Here is a 15,282-nt window from a genome sequence, read left to right on the forward strand (position 1 = left end):
AGAAGCTGAGAGAGGTGTTCAAGCCATCAAAGACTGGCTGAATTAAAATGAAGATCTTAACTTAGCCTTTCTTAGTTATCGAACTTCATGGGTACAAAATGGGTTCTCACCATCAGAGCTGTTAATGGGAAGATGACTGAAAATACAACTTCCAGCTATGCAACAGAAACTAGAACCAAATATCATCTGGAATGACTGCGAGAGAGTTAAAAAGTGTGAGGAAAAACACAAACACAAACAAACTCATAACTTCAACTTCAACACAGAGCACAAGACTTGTCAGTGCTGCAGTTGGGGAGAGAGTACGGATATGAGAACAACAGAAAGAAAGCATAATAATAGGAAAAGCTCCCAAACTGAGATCTTAGATGATTGAGAAGGACCAGGGAAGTAAAGGGAGAAACTGTAGCACCTTTAATATCCTTGGAAAGAAAACCAATAGAAACTTGGGCTTATGATTCAGATCTAGATGAAGATAAGGAACAAGAAAAAAGACAAAGCTGTACAACCACCCAGGAGAAGGACAATCATATCAAATGAAGGGAGAGTGCAGAATCTTGCTCGAGATCAAAACAAGATCAGGAAGATTAGTCAAGGCAATTCAGAGACGGCGAAGTTTGAGACTTTGGGGGGAGATGTAGGATGCTGCATATAGTTGGGATAACGACTTGGTGGGAGATGTTGAGTAAAGAAGTACCTGATGCTAATGTAACTATGGTGTCATGACACATAACTAAGTAACCAAGATCTGGAGGGAGGAGGAGTCCAACCTCGTGCAGAGTTCCTAAGATACATGCAGCTGTAAATAAATGATAATGGTTTTAACAAACTACAATTTCTTTTATTTGTTCATGGGTGAGCACCACTGGCTAGGCCAGCATTTATTGTTCATCCTAATTGAAGAGTCAACCACATTGCTGTGGATCTGTGAGTCAAATGTAGACCAGACCAGGTAAGGATGGCAGATTTCCTTCCCTAAAGATGGGTTTTTACAACAATCGACAATGGTTTCATAGTCATCATCAGGTTTTTAATACCAGATTTTTATTGATTTCAAATTTCACCATCTGCCAAGGTGGGATTCAAATCCGGGTCCCCAGGCCATTACCCTGGGTCTCTGGAATACTAGTTCAGTGACAATACCACTATGACACTGCCTCCCCCAATTGTGATTATCTTCCTTAAGGAAAATAGACAAACTCTGAAGAACCCTATCTAGACCCAAACACACGGTGAAACAACAAAGGCCTTAAGGGTAACAGGGGACAAGCAGGAAAGTGGAGTTGTGGACACAATCAGATCAGCCATAATCTTATTGAATGGGAGCAGGCTTGATAGGTCGAATGGCCTACTGCTCCTATTCCTTATGATCTCACAATCTTATTTTATCCCTCCATGGGAGTCTCAATTTTGAGGAGCCCCCAAGGTCACCTGCCTGTCTCAGGAGTGCCTCCATCTCCCAGTGGGGCTGCAAAACCACCTAATTGGGCCATAACCATCAGGAGCCCCCATGCTGTCTTTAATAGGATGGTGAGCTTGGAGTCAGCAAATTAGGAGGCCACCTCTGGGAATATCATTGTGCCAGCCTCACTCCCAAAAAGCAAGAGCTTGGGACCCCCTTTCAGTTCTGATGGCAAAATCCCAAACCTATTGAAAAATCCTGCCCTATGTTCCTTAATGATGAGTAAATTCTATTTTTAATGTTTCATGAAACACAACCTGTCTCACTGACCTAAATACCTGAGTTGCCTTTACCTAAGCATAGGAGAGATGGTGGCATAGTGATAATGCCACTGGATTAGTAATCCAGAGGCCCAGGCTAATGCTCTGGGGACTGGATTCAGAGCCCACCATGGCAGCTGGCAGATTTGAATTCAATAATAAAAATCTGGAATATAAAGCTAGTCTCAGTAGTGGTGACCATGAAGCTAGCATCAAATGTCATAAAAACCCCTCTGGTTCACTAATGACATTTAGGGAAGGAAATCTGCCATCTTTACCTGGTCTGGCCTATACGTGACTCCAGACCCACAGCAATGTGGTTGACTTTTAATAGCCCTCTGAAATGGCCTAGCAAACCACCCAGTTCAAGGGAAATTAGGGATGGGCAACAAATGCTGGCCTTGCCCACAACGCTCATATTCCATGAAAGAATGAATTTTTTTTTTAAATCCATTTTCAATTCCCATAACTACAGTAAATGCATTCCAACACACTGTTCGTTACACTTTAGGGAATCTCTGGCAGACAACGGCACAAATAAATCATTCAGAATCTGACAGCATTAATAATCTGAACAGCATCATTTAATTTCATCCTTAAACTCGTCTTGTACCAGAACACCTCCACCCCCTCCCAATAAAACACCTTTTTGTTTTATTATCATCCCAGTATACAGTGTGTACATGGGATATTGGACAAGCTCACAACAGTCTGCCAGGTTAGTCTTCAAGACTGTTCAGCACGAGCTGAGGACTGTGATAAAACAGAACCAGAAAGGGGTGAAAAGATTGATCACAGGAAAAGTAGTTTGTCAGTTTAAAGGCTGTTTTATTAGTATCAGCTGGCTTCCAAGGCCCTATCTGAGACTGATAATCATTTCAATCAACCAGTGTTTTCACACACACGCATTTCTTCTCGTCGGTGGTGGATGCAATGAACGCTGAAGTCTGAATATTTCAGAGAAAGGATTTTTTAAAGGACTGTGCTATAATTTCTTTTGTGCACACATAAGATAAAATGGTGCTCTTTTGAAAGAACTAGCCTTCTTGATAATTCCATTGGAATATGCAGCTTTGATTTATCAGGTCTAACCAGGCTGGGAGGTCAGCCACTCAAACTGTTCAGCTGCAAAACTTGTAATCATTACATCTCCCGGCCCCTTCCCTCCTCCACCCCACCCCACCCCTCCCCTCCCCCACCCCCTCCACCACCAATCTAGACCACTCACATCTATGCAGCACAAATACCTGTAAATAATTATATTCCAAACAGAAGCAACATGTGTTAGCCAGTGCTGTGGTTATACCAAGGCACTGCATTATCCTCCTTTGGAAATGTGCTTAGTATTCAGCTGTTTAACCTCTGAAGGTCAGCTGCAGCCAGGCTGTGGGCCTATTTCTTCTCTTGTTTTTTTTAACTGTTTGTGTGTGTGAAAGAGAGGAGGGAGAATGTTAGACTTTGGTAAAACAGATGTAGGAAAGTTAGTTAAAGTGAAACACAAAGAAAAGTATCTCCCTTCTTTTTAAGCAGTCCTTCTGGATTGAGGATGATTTACTTCCTCTCCGGTTCAGTGGCTTCAGAGATGGCTGATAAGTCCAATGTGTGATTTGCAGACTCTGCCACATGCTGGGTAGGTGGTGCTTGAAGGTTCGGGCAGGTGAGGTATTTGTAGGTTTGCGTAGTCTCACCAACCCCCTCAATCTTGCCTTCGTGTGCTTCCAATGAAGTCTCTTGTTGTGTTCAGGGCCTTCCCGAATGAACCTTCTCCACTGATTGGACACAAGCCAGGGAGGCATGTGAGTCGGCGCGGATGTTTGATCTCTTCAGCTGGACTAAAATAACACTCTTCAATTGATTAATTATACATCAATAAGGGGAGAGGTTGGGGTCTGGTGGTAATAACACTGGACTGATAATCCAGAGGTCCAGGCTAATGCTCTGGGAACATGGCTTCAAATCCCACCACAGCAACTGGATTGGAATTTAAATTTAATTAATAAATCTGGAATTGAAAGCTAGAGTCAGTGATGGTGACCATGAAACTATCATTGATTATGTAAAGATCCATCTGGTTCACTAATCTCCATTAGGGGAGGAAATCTGCCGACCTTACCTGGTCTGGCCTACATCTGACTCCAGACCCACAGCAATGTGGTTGCCTCTTAATGTCCTCTGAAATGGCCCTAGCAAGCCACTCGCTTTAAGGGCAATTAGGGATGGGCAACAAATGCCAGCCTTGCCAGCAGCTCCCACATCCCATGAAAGAATAAAAAATATATACACAGATAACTTTTAAAAATGCAAAATGTAATGCTCCATTTATGATTTGACTAATATGCTCTATATTGAGTGAATAATTTTGAGGCTCAGGAATCATTCTTATTTTAATAATCTTTGTTGAAAGTTCTTTTTAAGGAGGATATAATAACTATGAGCAGAAGTGGGCCATAAGAACCCTCATGCATGCTCTACCATTTAATAAGATCATGGCTGATCCATGACCTCAACTCCACTTTTCTGCCCAATCCCCATTTCCCTTGATTGCCTGACTGTCCAAAAATCTATTGATCTTAACCTTGAATATACTCAATGCTGAGCATCCGAAGCCCTCTGGGATAAAGAATGACAAAGGTTCTGAATGAAGAAATTTCTCCTCATCTCAGTCCTAAATGGCCAACCCTGAGACTATACAACCCATAGACTAAAGAGTCTTTATCGCATGATGGACTCTGTGCAGGGAAGATTAGTGAATATATTCTATATCATAAAGACATACTTAGCATTTGGGGCATTGGACCCAGTCATGCCTCTTGTGATGAGATCAGCATGGAGGGGAGTGCTGATAAGAAGTGTCTCTCCCAACTTCCAATGGAATTTGCAAATTGCAACAAAATGAAGACTTTTATTCATGATGTACTTCTCATGGAAGCTCTTACCGATATTTGGAGTATTGTTTGTTCATTATGAAATAGGAGGACTTGTTGAAGTTAATTAATTTACTTATCTCAACCTTATCTATGCTGTTTTAATGTTTTCCTCTGAATCTGGGATTGGAACTTCTAAGGGGTTTTTTTTTGGCAGGAGATCGTAGAAATCTCTGTAGAAATAGTGCTGATGGCTAAAAATGGCTTTTTAGACAATTTTATGGGGATTCCACTGATCTTCTAACAACATTATGACAGGGGATTGGGAGAACCCTGCAGAAATTCAAGGTCCTAATCTTCTTCAGTAAATCCCTTCAGCTAAAAACACTAATTCATACCTTTATTGCCGTCAGTCTTAACTATTCGAACACAGTCCTAGCTGGTCACCCACATTCTACCCTCCGTAAACTTGAGGTCATCCAAAATTGTTTTGACTTTCTCCTTACACACACCGAGTCCCATTCATCAATCACCTGTGCTCTCTGGCCTATTGTGGCTCCTAGTCAAACGAAGCCCCAATTTTAAAATTCTCATCTTGGTTTTCAAAACTACCATGGCCTTCCTCCTCCCTTTCTCGGTAATCTCCTCCAGTTCCCAACCTTCCGAGACAACTGGTCTCCTCAAAATATGGCCTCTTGAGGATCTCCAATTTTAATTCCTCCACCATTGATGGCCATGCCTCCAGATGCCTTGGCCCTAAGCTCCCCAAATCTCTCTTCCTCTCTACCTCTCTTTCCTCCTTTAGGATGCTCCTTAAGACCTATCTCTTGGACCAAGCTTTTGCTCATCTGCCCTAATATCCCATTACGTTGCTTGGTGTCTAATTTTTCTTTACAATGCTCCTTTGGAGCAGCTTGGGATGTTTTATTACATTAAAGGTGCTATATAAGTTGTAGTTACTCTTGAAAATATAACATAGTCACTTGGGGGATTTCTTCATAACTTAAGACATGAAATCATCCTGGTCCATAATGCATCCTTTTTTTTTGAGATAGGCTAATCACTGATTTGTAGAATGTCAACTTATTACAATGTGTAATGCAATGGATCCCAGTGCCTAATTTGTTTTATTGATTACTGCTTCACGTTCACCAGGGGCTTTCATGATGTGATTGATGATCTTTCTCAGATCCTTTTCTTTTTCAGTAGAGATCTTTATCTGTTACACACGTCCCCACTGTTCCCATGTGCATTACGCTGCATTTATTCACGTTAGAATCTATCTGCTTAATCACTTCTCATCCGCCTAATTGGTCTACGTCTTACAGAAGGTAATCACCTTTTTATTCATTACCTGCTAACATATCCTTATGTTACTGTTGTTATTTTAATCACTCCAAATTTGGTACTTCTGGCTGCCCTGATTCTCTACCTCTCATTCTTCTTAAAACCCACCTCTTTGCTCCTGGTCATCTGTCCTAATATCTCCTTCTTTGATTTGGTGTCAAACTTTGATTGATTACGCTCTTGTGAAGCACCATGGAGCATTTTGCTACGTCAAAGGCATAAATGCAAGCTGTACATACATTTGGTAATATTTTTGCAGATACCTGTTTCTTTTTATTCTTTCATGGGATGTGGACATTGCTGACAAGGCCAGCATTTGTTGCCCATCACTAATTACCCTTGAACTGAGTAGCTTTCTAGGCCATTTCAGAGGGCAGCTAAGAGTCAACCACATTGCTGCGGGTCCTGAGGCACATGTAGACCAGACCAGTAAGGATGGCAGATTTCCTTCCCTAAAGGAAGAAATGGTTCCATATAATTGATGAATATTAGGAAAGCAGGCATACAAGGACCAACCTCTGTTATTCTTTAATCAAGCAGTTTTTTTTATTTATCACCAGCCCTTGTCTTCTGGTGCTAAACTAATTCTCAATCTATCTGCACAATATGTCAATAATTCCTTAAGCTTTAACTATCTCTACCAATCTAATTGGTGTGACTTTGCCAAATGCCTTTTAAAAATCCTTTTGAAAATCTACTGGATTACTCTCCTCCACTCACTGCTGGGAGTTCATTTTGCTGCCATATTGTGGCTCTGGGGATCAGCATCTTCTTGGCTTGTCAACCCATGGAGGAGAACATGAATAGGGGCTTCCAGAAGATGACCACATTCCTTGTTCACATGCAGAGCAGAGGGAATGTAGAGGCTCAGCTCATGACGGTGGTATTGGCTTATTCTGTCCTCTCTTTGGATAACAGTATTCCAGCTCTCCTTCCAGTCTCTGACCCAATGGGCAGAATTTAATGTTCTTCTGCATGGCGAGTTTGTTGGCTGGAGTCATTTAATAGGCTGGGAGACTGGCAGGTGGGGACGCCACTGTCTTCTGGCCTCTGCCCCAATTAAGTCTGTGGCAGGAAGGCTCAAAAATAGCCTTCCTGCCCTGCTGCCAATTGAGGCCAGTAAGTTGGCAATTAATGCTCTATTTAAGGGCCTCATCCTTGCCATTGGTATTCACCCAATAGTGGGTGGGGGGACTCTCCATGCAGGAAGCATAAAAAGCAAACTCTGATCAATGCCTGAAGGGGGGATCTGCTGAGAGCCACTCCCTGCCCTTTTGCAACCAACCCCACGATCACCACCACACAATCCCCTTCCCGCCATCACTCACCTTTGGCCTGGGTCCCTTGGCCATCCTGGACCTAGGGCGGGTGCATTACTGGCAGGAGCCACCGCCTTCCCAGTGGTGCTACTGAGCAATGATGAGCTGCCTGCCTCTGATTGGCCAGCAGCTCTTGCGAGGAGGACTTCTCCTCCCTGTGGTTCTTAATTCCAGGGAAGGCCCACTGCTGCCCAGTTAAGTGCCTAATTGGCACTTAATGTGGTGGGCCTTCCTGAAAAGAAGCAACATGGGGCTCGCACTGGCTGTTGGGTAAGAGCCCTATTGCCTACATTAAATTCCACCCAATTAGTCTAATTTTAACCTAATTCACTGGCTGGAAAATCACTGGGAATGGGTAGCACACTCGACAAAATGGAGAGTAAAATCAGGCTCGGTGTTAAACCAGCACATACCTGATCCCGTCAATTTCCCAACAAGTGGGTTAGGTTAAAATAACTTGATAATAATTTGGCAATCCTCCTCCCACATGATCTGTGGATGGCAGATTGGTTAGTGGAGTGTGCTGCAAAGGATCCTCATCTGAGGTTAGGACCAAAACATTCTACTGGAGCATAGTAAAAGGACAATTAGTCTACAGCTAACCCACGTCATATCTGATCTTCAGAGTGTCTTAAAATCAGTTGATGAAAGTGAAAATAGTGTCTAAATTCCCAAACACAGACATCCTTCACATTGATGAGCACATTTGCCCTCCCAAGAAAGTCAACAACTTTCAATCCTTCACAGAAAAAAGTCTCTACATTGTTAATTCCTGGCCACCCCCATTAATATGTCAACCACAATGCTAACATCATCCAGAATAGTCTCGTAGAAACAAAAACCTGTTTAATTGTAACTATATTTCAAAACCCAAAACATTCTTTCTTCACATAATAAATACATTTTATGCACATGTACTTCAAATGTTAGAACTATTTACAATATAAATAAATCTAACAGGAAACACTTTACAGGATCTTAGGGATTAACTATACAAATCATAGTCTTCTATATGAATACACAAAAGGAACTTGGCACCATTTTACAAATTGTATTCACATCAACATGTACTACAAGGCTACCATCAACTGTACATTGTTAAGTGGAGGGTGCAGGCAGAATTTAATCAGAACAGTAACATTTCCAACAGAATATCACCAGATTTTTTTAAAATCAGGACATCAAGACAGAGAAAGCAAGGCAGACCCCGATCTATCCAGGTTCAAGCACCCCAGCCTCCTGTATAAACAGAAACTCTATACTGTTCAGAATATCAAATGCCATGACTGGTGCTTTAAGGGCTGTTTCATGGTCCAGATTTCTTGTCATGTGATTTCTTGTCATCCTTTGTGCAGTAGTTTGTGACCTGCTGTGGTATAGGGCTGATAAACTATGCCTTTGTTTAGCTACTGAAGCTAGAAAGAAATTAATTGCGTGAGAAAATTAACTCTCGGTAGGACAATAATTTAATCACATACATCTCGTTCCAGTTTCAGTTCAGGGTTCCAGTTTTTTTTTGTTATTATTGGCAAGTCAGTAAGTCATGTTTTCTGGGCTTTGACCATAGCTGTAATCTCAAGTCATGCACTCAATTATTTATGGTTTCATCTTTAAAACAATAATGGAACAAGCCAGCAACTGTACAGTTTAAAGGCAGAACACCTGCCAAGACATGGAGGTAGCTGATCAGTGGAACCTAGCAAAAAAAAAAATGAAGGTATTCAATAGGGTCTTAGTTAACTGAAAGCATCATATTCTCAAGTATATTCTTGATTCTTCAATGGAATATTGGAGGGATGGTCCAACTCACTTGCTTTATAAGTGGAGTTCAGTATAGCTTCAGTCAGGTAGAGAAAGCTGTTAAGGCAAGTTGTTAAAACTAACCAAAAATGCACCAAAATACTCCTCTGACGTTTAAGCATAAATGGTTTCCTAGTGAGAAAGCCGCTTTCCTTAAGAATCAGAATACTGTTCTGAAGCATTCTTTACCTTAGTCATTTATATCAACCCATTAGACTTGTTCCTTTTCAGACCATTCTTACCTGCTGTTATGTCAAACTGAGCGGACATTCTGGAGGTAGAGAAACACAGGCTAATGAGTTATTTTACCAGCCAACAGGCAGGCTTGTCAATCAGGCTGGCTGCTCTTACCGAAAGAGTTTTGCAAATTCACCACAAGGTTCCTTAGATACAAGGCATGTGATTTTTAAAATACTAAAAACATGATTTCGCCAGCTGCAGGTCTGAAAACCTGTCAGAATATTAAATTTGTGAGTAAATTCCTTTTTACTTCATCGGGCAGAATTTTTAGGTCGCTGGGCCCGGGATCGGCCAGGGAATGGACCGCTGACTGCGATCGGCCCCCGACTGTGATTTCACGCCAATTACTGGCCAGCCAACATGAAGCGCACGCTGAAATGCTCAGCGCTGCCAGGGTGGGGGGCAGGAGGAGGGCGGGCGCTGCGTAAGTGCAGGCGCAGGCGAGCACTGAGTGAAACCTCCCTGAAGGCAGAGAGCTGCCTCAGGGAGCTGAAGACTTGAAAACAATTAAATAAAGTTTTAAAATCAAGAAAAATGTCCAAGCATCACAATCAGTCTTCTGAACATATGCATGATAAAAATGCTGTTCATAGGTTTTTGTTATTTAATAACGGAAATCTCATCCTGCCCTTGGATGAAGTTTCATGGAAAATGCAAAGTCCGCCTGGCCAATTCACCTGTCTTCCAACAGTAAGGTTGGACAGACCACGAAGACCACGGAGACAATTGCAACTTTAATAACGCTAATTGGCCTCTTAATTGTCGGCAGGCGCGCTTCCGACTTTTGCGCGCGGCCGCCGACCGAAATATCACATGAACGCATGATGACTCCGGACGCTCGCCCGACATCATCTTGTGCGGTTTCCCGTCCGATCGGGTTGGGCACGCACCTGCCCGCCAACCTAAAAATTCTGTCCATAGGATAGAAATTCTCTTTAAAACTGACAGTTTCACAAGTGCATAATTGGGCTTGTATACTTATGGAAAGCAGATACTTATGGATGGACACTTGTAATAGGAACAAAGGAGAAAAGGACTCATTGGTGCAGGTGTTTCACTATCTTGAGTACAACCAACGACACCAAAGGAAAAAGTGTTTTTAAGAAATATATGCAATATGTTATCACATGTTGGTCTGAAGCTTTCTTCTGTTAATTGCTTGGACCACCATGCTTGCTGTAAGAGCAGTCCAGCAAAAGAAAGCAACTGCCTTGCAAAATGTGTTAAATGCCTTATAAAAAACCTGCTGTGTGCCATGCATCTTTGATTCAATTTGATTAGCTGGTTCACTGAATTTGTTTCTCCAATTGCAAACAGGAAGTTTTCTGTCCTATAAATAAGCATTTTGGTACAGCTGAAAAGTGAAAGGAGCCAACGTATGAATGTTAACCCCAAGCGGCCATCAGTCTTCACTGCTAACACAGGCTTTGATGCCAGCGTTCAAACTGCTCTTTGATACATGAAAGCTTTCATAAATCTTTTCCCTTCCATGTTAGCTCTGTCCTTTTTAAGCAACACGTAGCTGATACAACATAATTTAGCCTTCTAGGTTCAGCTGTAAGTGACTTATGTGAACTAACTTATTGATACTAGGTATTGACGACCAGCCAACTATCCATTGTGATATTGCCTTTGGGCTAGTCAGCTAAATGTAATTCCCATTCTACCATTTACCACAACCAACACTTTTTTTTAAATCAGGATTTACTCCACTTAAATCCATGCATTTTAGAAGGTTAAATTGCTCACCCCGTTCTTAACACTGCTGCCAGAATGCTTAATGAAAACTGTTCATTAAATGTGCTGAAATACAAACAAAAATAGACCCTATACCCTGGTTTATATTTAACTCTGCTGTAACTGACTAACCACTTAATGTGGATTTTACGATGAGGGCGGGGTGGGGGAGGGAGGGGACAAACTTTGTTTGCTGGCATGTAGCAAAATTGTAAACAGCTTGGCAAAGAACACATTTATGACTTTGCTACAACCAGCAAAGAGGTAAGCTTTCCTACCCCAGCCAGCCCATATTGATTCACCTTAAAGACTCTGCAGTGCACTCTGTGTATCAATGCGTAGTGCATACACTGGGCCGACTGTCAAACAGAGCAGAGTGGTAAACCCAGTTCAGTGACTACATGTGCAAGCTGGCACTGGGAATACAAGTGCAGCTTCAATATTTCCTTTAAATCCAAGCTACTGCACTCTTTCTGCTTGTTATCTTTCACCATAACTTCTATTACAATGAAACATCAGCTTCCATTGGTAATAATAACCGTGGTGCCCTTGTGTGCATGGGTTGGGTCCTGTTGCATTCGGAAGTGAGAGGTCACGTCAATGTGAGTGCCGTTGCAGCCCAGAGAGTAGTTTTTAATGGCTTCAGTATCATACAGGTGCTCAAAAGCATAGCCAGTCAGTGCATATGCATGTTTATCAAAGTACTGTCGATGATGGGTGGAGTAATAGTTCGGGGATGATGCACAGTTTCCCCCTGTTTGATGAGGAGACATGTCTGAAGCTAGGTAGTCCTTATTTAAGGCTACACTTGTCTTTGAAATTCGGTCGGAACTAGGGCTACTTATTCTAGAGAGTGAAATGGGGCTGCCGTTATATTCATTCTCATGAGGGCTCATGATCTTCCCATCTCTTTGTTGGAGGTGATCACAGCGAGAGGTGTTAGTCATTGGCGGAGCACGGCACACAACACTGGTCATTTGCTGTTGTTGGTAGCTCACATTAAAGCATGCGGCATGGAGCTTGCCTACACCGTTCATTGGTTGCAATTGCTCCGAGGTAGTTTTTCTCATTTGCAGCCTGCTCTCCTCCTCTTTGATCATTTGCTGTGTTGCTCTTATCAGAGTCTCGATTTTACTCGGTTCATGCGGACTGCTCTGGTACCTCTCATTGTGGTACCTGTCCCCCGACTCACTGGCAGAACAAGGGTCTGGTGAACTGACAACACTGTCTTCATCCCAGTGTCCTCTTCCTGCATTGAAAGACGAAAAGAGCAAAATAAATCATTTCTCCAGAATAAGCCCGGAAGCCACTGTTGAAAATATTAGCAGATCAATGTTTAAATGCCATTGGCACTTTTGGCTCTCCTTCGTGCAGTGTTTTTACTGAGACACTGAATTATTTGTTTTAAAACAGCAGATAGAGAAAGTGCCACGAGAACATGTTAAACATCTGTCCACTAGTATTATCAGCAGCAATACTCGGCCGTATTGTCTGAATGCATTTATTCCGTGTGTGCAACTACTAGTTAGTATCACTTAAAAGATACAACTTAATAAACAAAGGAACTTGACTTTCTCCACCATTTGACAAAATTGTGCAGCCAGTGTGCTGCCCTAATATCCCTCAAGGGAGAAAATCTATGCCCAGAATTTGCTGAAGCAGGGAATCTCTTGGCCTGCCCTTTTTAGTTAGACTTGTTCCTGCATCCTTCAGCTCAAAAATGTTTTGCTCACAATGTTGTTGGAAGTGTGAGCAGGTTAATGGCACAGCAAGGGCAATTGGGATCTGGAACCCTGGTGAATGACCAACAGTGTATCTTTTTTTTAAAATTCATTCATGGGGTGTGGGCTTCACTGGCTGGGCCAGCATTTATTGCCCATCCCTAGTTACCCTTGAGAAGGTGGTGGTGAACTGCCTTCTTGAACTGCTGCAGTCCATGTGGTGTAGGTACACCCACAGTGCTGTTAGGAAGGGAGTTCCAGGATTTTGACCTAGCGACAGTGAAGAAACGGCAACATATTTCCAAGTCAGGATGGTAAGTGACTTGGAGGGGAACTTCTAGGTGGCGGTGTTCCCATCTATCTGCTGCCCTTATCCTTCTAGATGGTAGTGGTCATGGGTTTGGAAAGTGCTGTCGAAGAAGCCTTGGTGAATTCCTTAATAGATGCAGAAAATGCTAGAAATACTCAGTAGACCGGACAGGATCAGCAGGAGATGAAGAGACCTGAAACGTTAACTCTGTTTCTCTCTCCACAGACGCTGCCTGACCTGCTGAGCATTTCCAGCATATTTCCGATTTCTAGCATCTGTGTATTTTGGCTTTTGCATTAGTGTATCTCCTGAACCATTGAGATTTGAGGGTTGAGAATCAAAAGAGAAGGAAATTGAGGAAGAGAGATTGAGGAGGAGGGTGAATTAGAGTGGATGAATTCAACATCAAATCAAGCATGGAAAGAAAAACTGAAATAAGAGAAAGGGAAAGCAAGAAAAAATCTAAATTTGAAATTTGTCATTTTTTTTCAGATCTCCTAAAACAATTCACTCACTGTCTGAAGGAATGAAACTTCCCAGTTTAAATTGTTCATTCTCTGGGCAAGAGAGGTCGATTGGTCATCATTAACAATTATCACACTGCTAAAAGGGTACTTAATGCTGTTAATTTCTAAATTTAACTTTCTGTGCCAGATTTAAAGGGCAATGAGCGTGCAAATGAAGCAACTTCATGAAAATCAGAGGGAGGTTGAGGGCAAGATGCTATTTCACAAGTGACACAAACGAGCCAGCAATCTGTCGCAATTCATAATTCATGGGGTATCTCTTCCCCTCTGTTTAGGCAGATTTGCATATTCATAATAGCAATATTAATATAATAATAATGCATTGTTCAGACATTGTTATTTTTACAGCTAATTCTGACTCACTGTAGCACAACTGGAAAGAGGTAATTACAGTTTCTCTCTCAGCACTAAGCTGCTGCCATCCAACTATCACAGCAGCGCTGATAAACTAGTCTACTGTTATATAAATATGAGACATTTTACATCATTTCAATTATGTTGATTATTATCATATTCACACCAGCCGTATCACATGATGAAATGCACCGTAATTGTGCAGTGACACATTAATTCAACCCATCAGCCTATGTACTGTCTTCTGCATCATTCACTGAAGAAACAGTTTAGAGGCTGATGGGTTCAATTTACTTTAATGATTCCCCCTTAGCTCAAGGTTTCAAATTGTGGTACATGTAAACAAAGAAACTGATAATATAATAGCACAATTGGGTGTATCGTAATGTGGTGAATGCAAAGAAAGAGGCTGTATCCAAAACTCATTAAGGTCCCAACTGTGCTGTAAATTCTGTGTAATTATCATCATTGATAAAGCAAACTGTCAAATCCAATTGGAAAAATATCATCTGGCTTGATCAGCAGATTTTTAAAGATACCTTTTTCAACTCTTTTCAAGAATAAAGACAATTTACTGTTTAATTCTATTTAAACTGCCTACAGATTCCAATCTGTAACCCTGTACACTGGCACCTAACATCCCAATGGTTTTAAATAGGTTAACATCTCTGTTAAAGTAGCACAAATGAATTTTATCTAAATGCATTAAGCATTGCTAAGTTAATATTCACACAGCCCAATTTCAGATCACAATTAAAATAATGAGCCTTTCTATTAATTGCCATGGAAAGACCTGTCAATAAAGTTGGTTTTGGCCATGGTGATCTTATAAGTCATGCACTCAATTATTTACAGTTTAATCTATTGAAACAATGATGGAAGCAGCTAGCAAGTTTACAGTTTAAAGGCAGAACAACTGCCAAGATACGGAGGTATGGGCTGAGCCAGCATCATATTTCAGAAGCAACAATTTGCAGTTTTGTACCACCTTCCACATAATGAAACATTTCATGGTGCTTTACAGAGATGACCTGAGAACGACAAGAGAGAGAGCTTAGAGACAAGGTCAAAGATGTTATCAAAGACATAGGTTTTTAGGAGGAGTTTTAAAATATAGAGAAAGATTGCAAAATAAAAAAAAGTTCAGGAAAATAATTCTACAATGCAAGATGTGTTACAAAGAATTACATAGCATATACAGTGCAGAAACAGGCCATTCTGCCCAATTAAATATGTACTGGTGTTTATATTCCACACCGGTCCCCTCTTAGCCTTTTAGCTTATCTTTCGATAGGTTTTTTCTTTCACATACTCTTTAATTTCCTTTTGAAAGTGCCTAAG

The 15,282-nt window shown here is 41.5% G+C and overlaps 1 protein-coding gene across 1 annotated transcript in view; it reads right to left on the minus strand.

Annotated features, from left to right (window-relative positions):
• Positions 1 to 11,544: 11,544 nt before the first annotated feature.
• The window catches only part of sim1a (SIM bHLH transcription factor 1a), a 95,144-nt gene continuing 91,406 nt past the window's right edge, over positions 11,545 to 15,282 (minus strand). The window contains exon 11 of the mRNA XM_078541335.1: positions 11,545 to 12,278. Coding sequence (XP_078397461.1) covers positions 11,545 to 12,278 — 734 coding nt within the window. The remainder of the gene's footprint in view (positions 12,279 to 15,282) is intronic.

The sequence above is a fragment of the Cetorhinus maximus genome, chromosome 5 (genome assembly GCF_964194155.1).
Source record: "Cetorhinus maximus chromosome 5, sCetMax3.hap1.1, whole genome shotgun sequence".
In the NCBI taxonomy this organism is placed as follows: domain Eukaryota; kingdom Metazoa; phylum Chordata; class Chondrichthyes; order Lamniformes; family Cetorhinidae; genus Cetorhinus; species Cetorhinus maximus.